Source organism: Ostrea edulis, chromosome 2, assembly GCF_947568905.1.
Source record: "Ostrea edulis chromosome 2, xbOstEdul1.1, whole genome shotgun sequence".
NCBI lineage: Eukaryota > Metazoa > Mollusca > Bivalvia > Ostreida > Ostreidae > Ostrea > Ostrea edulis.
In genome coordinates, this window is record NC_079165.1 from 95858953 (window position 1) to 95875307 (window position 16355).

Below are 16355 nucleotides of genomic sequence, written 5' to 3' on the forward strand. Positions count from 1 at the left end.
GAGAATAGGGTCGTTATGAGTACAAACGTAACAACTAAAATATTGGGAGCTGCCGATGGTCAATCATTGACATTTCGAATTTCCTCTGAATCCAATATCTAATAATTCCTTAAACAAATCTATTGCTGTATTACGTGCAGCTAAACCATTTTCTCAATCAATAATCTACTATCCCATTTCATATCAAACGCCGAATTATATGAATGTTGGTCTATAAGGTACATATTTAGAAAAATTTGTCTTTTGTAGGAGGGGTACTCACACCGGAAATTTGAAAGCCTCGTTTTGAGATTTTTTTCCATTCTACATTTACCTAACTTCCGATCGAGACTGTTGCTTAGTGCACATAAACAAAAAAGTGGTGCAAGTGCATGATCTGACGAAAACATCTTTGTTTACAAGTCTCCTTATCATTAAAAGGCTGGAATGGCAAGTATATAGACAAAACACTTAAATTATGCCAACGGGTCATGTATTGCCCGGCTATGGGCAACCCGTGACTTATCTCCGAAGGGCTAAATCAGCCTACCCGTTAGACAAAACTAAGCTAAAGGAATACGCCGCGTTTAATGTGCCTGCTCCAGAAAGAAACGAGCTTCTTCGCATCAAAAGCCAAGCCAGGGATCAATGGATGGGACTGGATCGAGCTGCAACTACGTACGATTTCCAGTTTCAGTGCCGAGATCTCGATCAACCAACCAAATCTAGACCCACCTCTCCGACCAGGAAAAACAAACCACATCCTCCACTGTAAGTTAAATTGTACCAGTGGTATAAAATATCAGCATATATGCTATAGTAAACACGTGAAAACTATGCATCGAGCCCTGCAATGCACAATATTCATCTCAACTGCAATATATCTTCAGGGTGGTCTCATCATGCAGTCACCAACATTGACTATTCACTTATCCACAATCGACTAGGTTTCATCGCCGGTTTTTACACCATTCCATTGTCAGAGAGAGAGAGAGAGAGAGAGAGAGAGAGAGAGAGCGAGAGCGAGAGAGAGGTGTTATATCGTTTATAATATAACTTTTTGTTGCACAGCGTCTTCCTTACAAATCGTCTCCACTACATACCTGGGTATCACAATGCAGATACAAGCATCAACAAACCAGTATATCAAGGTATGAACAATGATTCGGAGCAAATGTTCAATGATTGTTTGAAAAATTACCAAACTTTAAATCTTATATACCTTATTCACCACATGTGTACATGAGTACCACTTTTTATCTTTTCTCAATTAAGTTGATGCAAGTGTACCTTATGAGGAGCAAGCACAGCGCTGGGCCATAAGAGACAAATACATAGGCAAACCAAATGCTAAAGCCATCAACCAATACACAGATAAATATGTAAGTATGTGTAGATATTGTAGATGTTATACCTGTGAATATCTGGACCTGCACAGATATTAATTATATTCAACTGACAGTTAACATATTACAGGGCCCTCCCTGTTAGTGCTAGGTCAAGGAGCGGGTAGACAGGTGCCCCACATTTTCAACTTTTTGCGCACCTTTTATCGTGTTTTTAAATACTTTAGCTTGCAAAGTAATGTTTATAAAAGACAATGATATTTATACAAGATTTTTAACAAAAGTGCTTGCAAGCAGGATTTTTCTCCGATAAACTTTTAGCTTGTGGGATCCTAAACGACCTCAAACTGTGGTAAATGGCTCGGTAAATAGCTCTTTAGCGTTATTGTTGTATTGTTATACCATGTCCGACTTTAAATGATCAACTCTGAATAAAGATGGTTTTATTTTACCTGATTTGTGGACTGCATATGTGGTATTATGAATATATGTACTTGTATCAAAATGTTACTACAGAGGCAACTTACCTTAAAGTTTTCAAGGATACAAAGGCTAGACTTTGTATGAATGCAATAAGTTGCAGGAAAATACAGGAATCAGGGGCGGATCCAGGGATTGTGGTTACGGGGGGGGGGGGGCACTTTATGAGGCAGTGGGTCCAGGGCGAAGCCCTGGGGGGGGGGGTCCAGGGGATGAGCCCCTGGAAGCTCCTGGATTTTGCAGATTTTATGGGGCTTGAAATATTTCTCCCATTATGTCATTTGTACTATTTTCTATCATTTTAATAAGGTAAAATTAATAATATTGTAACAGGTTTCTCGATCCCTTCAAGTAATAATAGGAACACCTGTTTGAGTTCTCGACAAGACTTTTATTCAGGAGTTTCCAATGCACGAATTGTCCAAATGTTGACGAAACCCTATAACAGCAATGTTTAACAATTTTAAGTAATATGCTATATAAACATGAATACTATAATTTCACATAAATACTGATGTACAACCAATATACGATTATAGCATTACATGGGTGATCTATATCAAGGGAGATAACTCTATACCTGTATACATCACATATTAAATCTCCCAAGTCCTATAGACTATAACTTCATCATAAAACTTTACAATAATTATCATTATAATATGTATTAACATTATTAATTATTGAATTAAATAAAAACCATGGTGAGCATACCATTCTATGGGTATAGGCTTGAGTGAACAAAATTTACAGATGACACCAAACTGGTCTGATCTATAAATTAAATATGATATCTACAATATCTTGTAAGTCATAAAACATACTTTTACTTTAAAATAATATCACAGAGAGACAAATAATATACATTACTATCACAGATATTTACATTATCTAAACACATTTCCTTTCGCACATGTTAATGTAATAACTTCTACTTCTACCAGTAAGCAACCACCGTCAAAATGATGACTAAATATGCCACTGCTGGGTGTGCGCATGTTAAAACAACTATATAAATATAACACACTAGCCTGACCTGGGAGGGTAGCCAGTCAGAGTACGGTGGTGTGTTAGTTAGAAGAGAGAATGTAAACCTAAAGATACAATGCTGCTTTAAACGGTAACATTTTCAGCACGTTATGGTTGTGGATGCTAGAAGACGATCGACCCTCCTCTCACTTTTTTCTTTCTATCTACGCCGTTGCTGATACATGTAGTACCTCTGTGGGGATTTGTAAATTAACAACTGAACAACAGTCACTACAATCCACAAACTACAAAGTTTTTCCTGTGAACTTGACATCCCCAGATGAATGGTTTTAGTTTGCCATAAGCAATGAAATAAGGGTAAAAGTTTTAAGAAAATAATCAGCTCCGCCACTATCAATATGGGTAGAAAATTAAAGATAACGAACAGTGAATGACCAATCTCATAACTCCCATAAGCAATACAAAATAGAGAGTTGGGCAAACACGGACCCCTGGATATAGCAGAGGTGGGATCAGGTGCGTAGGAGGAGTAAGCATACCCTGTCGACCGGTCACACCCGCCGTGAGTCGTATAAATGACCTGGTTAAGTGTCGTGACATACATGTACTACCTCTCAAATGTAAACCATTCACCAAGTGAAAGTGTGAGACGTAGACAGTGGCGGATTTAAGGGGGGGGGGGGGGGCGCAGCCGGTGTTGTAGAGTGAGCCTTCCCCCATAATGAGACTTCCCCCCCGGAAGCCTGGCTCTAGAGTGAGCCTTCCCCCGGAAGCCTGGCTCTAGAGTGAGCCTTCCCCCTGGAAGGCTCAATCTAGAGCAGGAGAACCCGGCCCGGGGAAGTCTCGCTCTAGAGCCAGACTTCCCCGTGGGTAGACCTACTCTATCACTAGTTGTAGAGTCAGACTTCGCCCCATAGCAGGACTTCCCCCTCCATTTATTCCTGGTAAACTAATATCACTTTATAGAGATTGTTTAGATACCAAGACCTTTTTCAGCGGGGCATTAAATGATTTTGCTTACGTCGTTCATCAAACTCAAGAGAAGAAAACGTTGAATAAAACACATTGGAATTGATAAGCCATTTCGTTTGACCCATAGACCTTGAACTTTGACCCACACAATACCTATGCCTTGGTTAGTTTTAGAAGTTTGGAAAATGAAATGAGGAAATTTCAAATTTATGTTTCTTCTCATCTGCGTACAAATATTGGTTATGCTTTTAAACTTGTACAACTTCAGGTTGAGAGGTAGGTAAGTTGGTAGGTAGGGTACTTTTGAAGTAAGACAATAATAGCTCAAAAAGTTCTTTATACCAACCACATCTTTTACATCAGTAAAGTATTTGAATGTTTCATTCTGCAAAACTAAGTCATTCAAGGTCTTAATGCCTCTGTCAACGCAATTTGTATTAAAATTCCTTTTTTTAATATCAACTAAGTTTCTTATATCTAAATTCAAATAATCTGTAGCAGAAAGAGAGCTTTCTTTAACTCTTGATTTAGCTTTAAACACATCTTTCCAAAACACATTGTCAATATGATTTACAAATTCATTAAGTTTTTCTTTGGATAGGTGAAAAATGAAATCCACATTTCTAAGATTTAAAATACTATGCAACATATGTTGCCATATACCCTCATTATCAGCAAGGTACCTTTTGACCCATATCAGCTTAATATAACATATAAAAGATGCCAAATGTACCATATTTAGTCCCCCTTCATCATAATTACCCACAATTGTATTTCTTTTCAACTTTTCTACCTTGTATCCCCAAATGAATTTAAAAAATATTTTATTCAACTCGTCCAGGCAATGCTGAAAATAAGTGTATGAGCTTTGGGAGTGCTAAAGTTTTGATAATTGTGATTTTACCTATATTGGAGTTAAATCCCGTTTAGTCCACAAACCTAGCAATTTTTTAATTGGCATTGATTTTAGATTGATAATTACATAAAGTCATGTCTTTCGTATTTTTTGTAAATACTATTCCGAGGAGCTTAAAATTGCTATTTCCCCATTTCATTTTCAAATCTTTACACAAAGTTTCCGCCGAACCTGATTTGCTCCCCAACCAAATTGCTTGTGATTTTGAAATATTTAAACGTGGTCCAGAAATCATTCTAAACAAATTAATAACTCTCATAGATTCTCTAAGTGATTTTCCATTGCCATCTAACGTTAATAAAGAGTCGTCCGCATACTGTCCTAATTTGTTTTCTTTTCCAGCCACAGTTACGCCTTTAATATTTCGATTTTCTTTAAGTGCTTTTGCCAACACTTCTACTGTAATAATAAATATAAATGGTGTCAATGGATCTCCTTGTCTATACAGCCTCGCTCAAGACTGAAGAATTTATACAAGTTTCCATTGTTAATTATACAACTGGTACTAGAGGTGCATAGAGTAAGAAACCATTTTACAATAGATTCCCCAAAATTGAAGGATCTAGGTGCCTTTACAATAAAATCCCATTCCAATGAATCAAATGCTTTTTCAAAATCTAATAATAATAGCAATCCTGGCTAATTTTGGTTTTTTAGATAGTCAATCAAATCATACAAAAAAACGAGTGTTTTCACCAATAAACCGTCCCTTTATAAAACCCTTCTGAGAGTCACTTATGATACTTTTTAGTACTTTCTTTAAACGATTTGCTATGGCACTAGAACCAATTTTGTAATCAACATTTAATGATGATATTGGTCGCCATTTTTTTTTTTTATATATAGCGTCTATCTTTTTCTTCTTTGGGAATGCAAGTTATTACACCTTGGGATTGAAATTAAAACACAAATTGTTGATTTTAAAAACAATGCAAAGTACATCATGGATTGTTGAGTCCAAATCAGTGTATTGTATTAAACGATATAATAAGCAATAATTTCTTCCACTCCCGGAGAAATGAATAACAAACTCTCTTGATTTCTTGAATTACTTTGATGGGATAACTTCATTTTTTTCCAAAAACCCCTAATATTTGCGTCGTTTTATTAATTTCACCTTATAAAAAATGATAGAAAATAGTACAAATAACTAAATAGGAGACATAAGCCCTGTAAAATCCAGGAGCTTCCGGGGGCTTCGCCCTGGACCCACTGGGGCCCCGCAGACCCCCTGCCTCATAAAGTGGCGCCCTCCGTAACCGCAATTCCTGGATCCGCCCCTGGTAGATAAACAAGCAAATGATTTCTATGTAGCTTCAAAACGGTTTTCAGGGAGATAGCTACCTTTAGATAACTACTGGGATTATTTCAAGTTTATCTAATTGCATGTACATGCTTTAATCCAAATTTTAAACTATCTAGTGTTCTCAAAATTAATCTGGATACAATATTTTCTCCTATTCTAATTTTCATCATTTATCATCGTATTATGCATTTTGCTGTCAGAAAAAGTGGCCCATGGGCTACAAAGTCTACCAGTTAACAACACACTCACGCGCTTTCCTCTTATCATGAATTTTGGAGTCCAAGGTTTTGCCCAACACTTATTCTTGGACTTATGTTCCTTTCATATTTGGATATTTTGTTAAACATACACGCTAATGACAAACAAGTCAACTTTATAACAAATGGGATGACTTCACTTCTTCATATTCATGTAGCAATATTCCACTATCACCTGCAAATGGTGTTTATGTCAGTTAACTGATTCGATACACGAAAGCATGTTTTGCATATGATCAATTTTTAAATCGAGGCAGGCTACGGACAAATAAGTTGATGTTGCAGGGGTTTCAATAATCTCATTTAAAGTCAACATTTCGCAGATTCCATTATTGTTATAATGATCTAATTTGCAAGTACAACATTTCCTTAGATCGAATGCTGTCTGACATGTTTCATCACATGTATCTGAATTTTAAATCAGTAAATACATATAAATAGAAAAAGAAGAAGAAAAATCTGCATCTGTATATTTATATATTTATATATATATATATATATATATATATATATATACATGTATATAGAATTATTTTTTTTCTTTTTTCTATTTATATCTAATTTTACTGATTCAGATACCTGTGGTTTCATACCAATTGATGGCCGTTCTTTACATATGTATTTTGACGTTACTTCTTTCAACTAGTCAAGATATAGGGCTCGTGATGCTTACTCCTCCTAGGTACCTGATCCCACCCCCAGTGTATCTCGGGGTCCGAATTTACCCTACTCTTAATTTTGTAGTCTGTAGGGCATTTATGAGATTGTCGCTGTTCATTATCTACATTTTTTTTCCATGTTTCAGAGATGCCTGCATATATATTACTTTGAAAACCCGTTATTGGTGTATTGCAATTTGAGAGAACATCAGGGTGCTTGTATATTTCTTGGCAAATATAACCCTCTTGTTGTGAAGATGATTTTATCAAAAATTACGATTACATACGACCTTATTTGGGCCTTCGGACTTTCAAAAAAAATTAAATTGATAACTATCTCTTTCTAGCATGGAAAAATACTGTATACAGCTTTGAATTTTCTCGTGGTTGGTTTCGTGGTCTATGTTAAAGTTTCAAGATCACGGTATTATTAGTCCCCTACCGACGAAATCGAAGAGGACTTTAGGTTTGCACTCCGTCCGTCTGTCTGTCTGTCCGTCAGTCCAGTTTTCCTCACTTTTTTTCTATGTTCTTGCAGATATTTATTTTTATTTGGTACATTGCTTTGCCATAACATGTTAATCGATCAAGTTCGAATTTGGTCCCGGTCCGTTGATTTTTTAATTAGTTATGGCCCTTGGACTTAGAAAAATAGTGTGAATTATCAGTTGTCCAGACCTTTTTTGGTTGTGCTTGCAGATATTCAATTGATATTTGGTACATTGCTTTGCCACAACAAGTTATCGATCAAGTTCGAATTTCGTCTCGGTCCATTGATTTTTCATTAAGTAATGGCCCTTGAACTTAGAAGAATAGCATGGATTGTTAGTTTACATCCAAGTTTCTTATCTCTGTAGAAAAGAGTACTACACTCATTAAAACTTCTAGCATAGTAATGCAACAATATAGCTAAATTATTCATGATCAGTCATTTGACTTGGTTAAAGACCTAATTAAACCTAATTATAAAATTCTCCTTTTTTTCCTGGTCAAATAGTAGTTGATTTCCTATCCTGGTTCCCCAATTTCCCTTTTACCATAACCTACACAATGAACTTTGAATAATGTTGTGGTATAGTAATTTTTGCAACCGGTAGGGGACGACTATGTATTGTACTGCCATGCAATACTCTCAGAATGCTTGTTTCTATTTTATTCTAACGAATAGGTTATATTTATTGCAGATTTAAACAATTTTGGTCTACATTAAAAATAGTGAAATATAATCTGCAATGTCAATAAGGCTGTACATAGTATATATAAAGACCATTATTAGCAGAGTGCTAAGATCATGGTGTTTACTGTACTTTTCATTGTGGTTTCTATACTGATTATTCAGGTAAAATGTATTTTATTTTCTATTCTTAAATATGACTTTTATGATTATTCATTAGACAGAAGAGCGGAAACGAATGTCATCACACACTGTACTTTATTCATATTCTTTCTGAAATGTGTGTAAAAATGGTTTACCTATTCAATTAAGAGTTGACCAAGAACTTTCGAATTTTTAATGGGGTTCGAGCTTACTGAAAACCATGATCTTTAAAAGTAGTAAGCTGCGCTCCTCCATACCAACTCCAATTAAGAGAGGTTTGATAGGTTACACGTATTTTAAGAATATTTACTTCATGATTATGCTAAAATTGGACAAGTTAACAGGGCCATATATGTATCAAGTGAACTTAGCTTTCCTTTCGTTTGAAAGCGTTGAAGCTTTGAATGAAATTGATCTGCATATTTTGAAGAAGAAGTTGGATATTCGAAAAGCTATGTCGGGCAGACGGATAGACAAATACTGAACAAAACTCGATCTAAAAAGTGAATTTGAAGAACATTCGACTCAGGTGGTCTAAAATGATGGTGAACTGATTGGTTATTTGCTATGTTTGTCTACTTCAGGGATATCGGGAGTATTTCGACCCAGTGGAAGCACAGGCTGCAGAAGCATGGACCAAGATAGCAGACGATAAAGGTTTGTCATTAAAAACAATTCAACACTTATTCACCAAGTTTATTTTTATCCATTATCATTTTTAAAAATGTCAACTTCCGAGAATTTTTTATCTCCAACAGATCTGTACCAATTACCAAACGTCTTAGAGGAAAACAAGGGAAGACACATCACAGAGCCACACGTAGAGGTATTGAATTGTAATTATTGCAATTGTGTAATGATTAAATTTTTCAACCCAAACACATCTGCTATATGTTCTATTATTCTGATTTTCAGCGCGGAATACCCTTAGAAGAACCTACCAGACCCAAAACCGCGATGGCTTCTACACACCGATGGATGAAATACGCAGGCGCGGCAGGTGAGAAAGTCAAACTTGCCACGTTTTAGAAATGCGCTGTCACATAAAAGGCCTTTTTCAACATCCATTCATATAACTCTCTTGTGTTACAATGTGAGTAGAAGTGACGGGAATGTTCTTTGGTTGTAAGTCACCAGATACTCATACCTCTTGCTCTGTATATTAAAACTTTCCATATAATCAAGATGACAAAGTTAAATCTTGAATAGCCTTAAATCATGTATGTATAAAAGAAACAGCTCTACAGCTTTATGAAATAATTACGTGGCATTTTAATTTGATTTCAGAGAATGCAGAATTGCATCGTGCACTCGAAGCCATTCGGAATAGGGAGCAGCTGCCAAACATGATGCGTTATTCTAGAAACGCCATTGGATCAACAGAAATGAGACGACGGACTGAAATAGATGCCATGCAAAGGACGCGGTACATTAACAAGCCGTCACGTGGTGACTTTTTAATGCATCCTGATTGGCCGTCTAGTATACCTCATCACCACGTGGACTAGTTTAAATATCGACGATGGTGCTAGTCAGTGTAAAACACTTAAAACCTAGATGAAAGATCAAGCTTTTACCACTCATCAGTAAAGAAAACTTTTAGGGAGCTAGGGCCCCTTCCTGAAGTTAACAACAGTGTTACAAATATACAACTCTTTGAAGCCCCAATGAAGCCTTCAATCAAAGTCTCACCAGATCACAAGCCAAATTTATATTGAATTTTAATCAGTGCCAAAATTTGAATTCTTGGATTTTGTGTCTTTTATACTGCTGTCCACGTTTTTAGGCTTGAGCTCCAGCTTATTGCCGATACACGCATTTGGACTGAATTTAGACTAAATAAAAGACTACAACTGCCGATCATAATACACGGACGATGTACATGTATATATCTAGAGTGTGGGCTTTGTATTTCGTCAAAATCTTAGAGTTAGCCTTTTATTTTTATTTGAGGGAAACATGTATTTATCTATTTGTCTAAAGCCCTTCCCAACCAGACGGTGTTTGTTCTTGCATGCTAGCTGTTTTGCATTCGTAATGCATTAGACTAAATTGCCTTAATAGCAAAATAATATTTAGAGAATTTTAGAGAGGCGTTGTAAGAGTCTTCTTCATCAGTATTTGAATGGGTTCTAGAGACTTGCTCATGTTGCAGTATTTTTACGCGTTATCTGCTGTTTGGAAAACAGTATTCTTGTTGTGCCTACACATGTTTATCTGATAAACTAATTAGACTGTAATCATTAATCAATAAAAACGAGAGCTTGTTTATTGTTTGTAAAATTGAAAGTTGTTTTTGTTTTGCTTAGATGATACAGACTATATAATAAATAATGTTTATACATTTACCAGTATTTTGTCTGTAACATTTCTATGTATGTAAACACAAACCCATGTATAGAATAAGCTAAGGTTTTTCAACAAGTTATGCACTGCTTGAAATACCAGTAACCTTCAAAAATTGCTTCACAAGCTCAGATGTATGTGATGGAGCATTATCATGAAGTAGACGAACATGCCTAAATCCTGACACAGGGCGTCGTTTATGATAATATTTCGTGAGCTTTTTTAGTATAACATCTCGGTAATACCGACCTGTAACACTTTTGCCCTTCGACACCGGAATTTGTAAAACTATACCATCACACGAGAAGAATATGCAATAAAGAACCTTCTTTGTGCTTGTGGTTCTACCGTGTTTAGTTAGGCATATTTTGTTTCCAATTTTTCTTACTAGTTTGAAATAGTGAACCCATGTTTCGTCACCACTAACAATGTTTGCAAATTGTCTTTGATTGAATTTGGGAAACATTTTGAGCAATTGCTTGTACACTGTCTCGGTATTTATTATACATAAACAGCTGTTCCTTCTCCGTTGGTCAGGCCTGGCCTCAGTCTTAAGTTTCTGAAGCTGTAGCGTCTTTTCTTTGAGATATCGTACAATACACATTACATATCGAACAGCCCTCGTACATGTGAAGCACTTCAGGGCAATTGTCTTGATTTACGGAAGCCCTCCGTATTAAATTGATTAGATAAAGCGCTATATAAATGTATGATAATGATGATAATAAAATGTTGTCTCATTTTCTCATCAACTCGTGCGTACTTTTGATCTCGTAATTAACGAAGTTTTGTCTTGTTACTATTTATCATTACGACTTTTTATTTTGTTATTGCAGTTTTTCTCAGTCGCAAGACGTAATTCTGACTTTTTACATCATTATTAACGATTTTTTATTCCATTATTACATTCTAGATTGATTTTACCTCACTAGGCTTTCGTAGAAATCCATACGCCCTTGATCTACATAAATTCTAGTACATAAATGCAAACTTTACGTACAGTTTCATGCTCTAGAGTACTTGGTATGAGCATGCATATTGGGACGTAAAATAGGTCTCGTGTCTCGACTATTAATACAAGGCATTTGACCCACATACTAAAAATACCACGTTTGCAGTCTAACCACATTAATTACTCATACACCAAAAAAAATTCACGTTACATAAGCATGTCAGTTGTTGCGCAACGGCCTCTTCCACGTGTTTGGCCGATTCGATTAAATCGACCTTAGGAGCTTAAAACGAAAATACATGGAGTGAGCCCACCGTGTCTAAACGTCATATTTATGATACATATTCCTATGCAGGATACAATTGTGTTTTAATAACCAACCCCTACTGCAAATTACTATGCCCATGAGGAGGGGCAAAATATTTTAGTGGCTCGTGTTTGTTTTTATTACATATAATTCTTTCGGAATTAGGTCTATATCCTATTAATAGACATTAAGATATATGAATCAATGTTTAAATGTTACTGTTACTGCCTCGCTAGAGAGCTAGCTTTTCAAGTGATGTGGTAGAGTGTCTCTCTTAAGAGAGAGAGAGAGAAAGAAACGAGTGTCTCTCTTGATCATGCAAATTAAGCAACGGCGAGCGTGATCAGCACTTGGCTGGGTGACCGCTATACACATTACAAATTGGTGGCAGCGTAGTGACTCTGGTGTTTGGCAGGAGGCCTGCTTCAGGTAAAGTCTCTTCGTAGCTCTGGGTACGGACGTGGATTCGTCCGGGGATGACGGTGGTTGTCGGGAACGGCGGATGCCGTTACTGAGCAGGTGTCAAACACTAAGAGAGGACGAAACTTCCCCGAATGGGGGGGGGGGGGGGGGTGTTGTAGCGGTCAGTATTTAAGAGGGAATTTATACTGCCTCGCTAGAGAGCTAACTTTTCTTGATCGTGCAAGTTAAGCTACGGCGATCGTGATCAGCACTTGGCTGGGTGACCGCTACACGTTACATTACTGTAGGTTTAAAAATATGGAATTTTCATCCCAAAATAACAAGCCATTGTTAATTGATGCTTTCAAAGAGAATGAAAAGTTATCTCATATAAAAACTAGTCCAAGCATGACTAAATCACTGAGTATTATTGCAAAGATGATTGGACTTTCCTCTTTAGAGATTTTCCATGAAACATTTAGCAACAAATTAAGAAACTATTATGAAAATAAAATATGTAATCAATTTGATAACACAAACAAACAAATTGTGGAAAACTTGTATTTTATAGCCAAGTATACAACTATGTTTTGAAATTGTCAGAATATTTGAAATTTACATTACCAAATGCTTACAGATTTCTACTCACTAAACTAAGACTAAGTGAACATCCCCTCAGTATTGAGGTTGGGAGATACTGTACACCTCCACGAACTAATAAATTTTGCATATTCTGCTTGAATGAAGTTGACAATGAGAAACACTTCGTATTATTTTGTACAACATACGATCAATAAATATTCAGAACATTTGGGTGATTTGAATGCAAAAAGCCTCATGAATCCTGAAAATTAAACATTCACAAAGCATTTTGTCAATATTTGAATGAGTGTTTTAATCTAATTTTCACTGAATTGAGAAATCAGGACAATTGTTGTTAATCTGAGAATGTGTATTATGTTATATATACTAGTATATGATGTTGATTTATAATGTTTGGTAATCGTCAATAAAGCATTTGAATTTGAAAAATTATATAGCCTATCAGGTGACTGGTTTGGATGATATATAACATTCGGTCAGATCTCCTACCACTTACCCAAACACTTCAACACAGAACGTTTCGTTAAATTGGTATTGGTCATTCGTTTTCTTCATTTTCGCAGAAAACGAAAAACCAAAATTACTTCAGTGAAAAGACGTCATTACAAATGTACAATCATAAACGTCGGGTAGAAAGCATTGCAATATCAAGACGATTAACTAATGATAATTAGATAAAACACTGGATGTCACCATTCTCTGAAAGGATTATTAATGCATTGACAATTTGCAACGATGCATGTTTTTGATAACTTTTGGGATGCCATCTTGCGTTTTACTTGTTTTTAAAATTTGAATATTGAACTTCATTACTTATTACAAGATATGCGACGTAAATTATAACTGTTCCATAGGGTAGAAGAATTTCAAGAAGGTTTTAGGATTGCATTCCATGGACACCATATTTCTGATAGCATGAAAGGTGAAGATAACGAACAGTGATCAATCTCATAACTCCTATAAGCAATACAAAATAGATAGTTGGGCAAACACAGACCCCTGGACAAACCAGAAGTGGGATCAGGTGCCTAGGAGGAGTAAGAATCCCCTGTCGACCGGTCACAACCGCCGTGATCAGGTAAACGGAGTTATCCGTAGTCAATATTAGTGTGCCAAGAACCACACGGAATAATCTCGCTGTATTATTACAACAAAAATGAATTAATTCTTCTGTCAGTGGGAGTTCCCAGTGACCGTAGTCCATGTATGTTAAACATAATTTCAATAGTCACTAAAGTTAGTGTCATTTGGCAAATTCGTAGAGTCTGTCTACATTTGAGCAATATCTACCTCAAAACTGAACACGATTAGACCAGATTAAAATCAGATCCTATGATCCGCTCACTTAGATCGCTACACTAGTGTAGCGATCTAAGTGAGCGGATCATAGGATCTGATTTTAATCAGATTGCGATTAGAACATTTGGCATCATAAAATGGCATTGAAAACAATTAAATAAACTACTACACCTATAGAATGAGATAATAACCGGACAGTACTTTATAGACAATACAACAGATGTACACATAGGCGGACCCAGAAATTTGTGAAAGGGGGTGGGGGTCTAGCACTTGATCTTTCAGGAATTAATGTTATCTTTAATTCATTTGAAGAGAGCAATAATTCTTTTAGAGAGAGCAACTATATAATTAAAGATATCTTCAATTCAACATATCCACAATTGAATTAATGATCTCTTTAACTGAATTGTTGCTCTCTTTAACAGAATTGATGCACGCATTAATTCCTTATACAAAAGCATTGTAAATAATTAAAGATATCTTCAATTGAAATAAAGAGATCATCAAATTATTTATACCGAGCTCTAAATTAATTATTGCGAGCAATATTTCTACGAAATTGATGCTCTCATCAATTGAATTGAAGAGAGCAGTAATTGAATTAATGCGCGCATTAAATCTATTATTGCTTTCATTAATTCAGTTGATGCTCTCTTCAATTGAATTAATGATATCTTTAATTCATTTGAAAAGAGCAATAATTGAATTAATGCGCGCTTCAAATATATTATTGCTCTCATTAATTCAATTGATGCGCGCATCAATTGAATTGAAGAGAGCAATAATTGAATTAATGCGTGCATTAAATCAATTATTGCTCTCATTAATTCAATTGATGCGCGCATCAATTCAATTGATGAGATCAATAATTGAATTGAAGCGCGCATTAATTCATTTAATGAGAGCAATAATTTATTTAATGCGCGCATTAATTCAATTAAAGAGAGCAATAATTGAATTGGTGATATCTTCAAATAATTGAAGATATCTTCAATTATTTGAGTTTATGTTAATTTGTCGCTCGAAATGGTTTACATGCTTTCAGAAATGGTGGCCATGGAATGCAGTCCTAAACCCCCTTGGAATTCTTCTCTTCTTTGGAACAGTTATAATTTATGTCATATATCTCGTAATTAAACAATGAAGTTCAATATTCAAATTTTAACAAGAGGCCCATGGCCCACATCGCTCACCCGAGTCCATATCTGAAGACTTTCCATATCTATGAGCATGTAAAACCGTAGTCCCTATTAGGGCCCCAACCTACCCCTGGAGGCCACGAATTTTACAAACTTGAATCTGCACTATGTTAGAAAGCTTTCATGTAAACGTCAACTTCTTTTGGCCCAATGGTTCTTGAGAAGATTTTCAAAGATTTTCCCTACATATATTTGTATGTAAATCTATGACCCCTATTGTTGTCCCTTCCTACCCCTGGGGGCTGTGATGTTAACAAACTTGAATCTGCACTATGTCAGGAAGCTTTCATGTAAATGTCAGCTCCTCTGGCTCGGTGGTTCTTATAAGAAGATTTTTAAATGGCCCTACCCTGATTTTGCATTTTTGTGATTATCTCCCCTTTGAATGGGGGAATGGCTCTTCATTTGAACAAACTTGAAAGCTCTTCACCTAATGATGCTTTATGCCAAGTTTGGTTGAAATTGACCCAGTGGTTCTAGAGAAGAAGATGAAAATGTGAACAGTTTACAACGACGACGACAGACAACTGACAAATTTTGATCAGAGAAGCCCACAATATCCTTCGGCCCAATTGAGCTAAAAACATAAGGAAAACGCAAGATGACATCCCAAAGGATATCAAAAACCTGCATTTCCGCAAATTGTCAATATGAAAGGCGAAGATAACGAACAGTAATCAATCTCATGTCATGATACAAGCAATACAAGATAGAGAGTCGAGCAAACACGGACAACTGGAGATTCATAGATCTGATTCTTAACCCCGCTTTTGTTAAACCAGAATTTCTTGCGTCTTCTGACAGACTATATAATTTTTAAGAATTAAATGTATAAAGAACAAGATGTGTTTGTGAAACACAAATGCCCCCGATAATGGCCAATTCCAAAAGTGCATGGTAAAGGTCACAAGAACAATTAAATATCTTGGTTCCAGTAGAAATATCTTGTCACAAGAAATGCTCATGTGCAATATGAAAGCTCTAATATTTATCATTTAGAAGTTGTGACCAATTTCAATTT

At 35.9% G+C, this 16355-nt stretch overlaps 2 protein-coding genes across 3 annotated transcripts in view; one reads left to right on the forward strand and one right to left on the reverse strand.

Annotated features, from left to right (window-relative positions):
* Positions 1-305, reverse strand: part of LOC125678121 (exocyst complex component 1-like) — a 35897-nt gene extending 35592 nt beyond the window's left edge. The window contains exon 1 of one of the 2 annotated variants that reach the window (XM_048916274.2): positions 263-305. The gene's annotated coding sequence lies outside the window, so the exon portion shown is untranslated. The remainder of the gene's footprint in view (positions 1-262) is intronic. The other variant, XM_056155653.1, reaches the window with a different exon arrangement.
* LOC125678133 (uncharacterized) lies at positions 260-10574 on the forward strand. The gene is made up of 7 exons (XM_048916302.2): positions 260-750; positions 1051-1130; positions 1255-1361; positions 8808-8880; positions 8982-9049; positions 9139-9223; positions 9511-10574. The coding sequence occupies exons 1-7, from the start codon at positions 458-460 to the stop codon at positions 9729-9731; spliced, it is 927 nt and encodes a 308-aa protein (XP_048772259.2). The 5' UTR covers positions 260-457; the 3' UTR covers positions 9732-10574.
* Positions 10575-16355: the final 5781 nt, after the last annotated feature.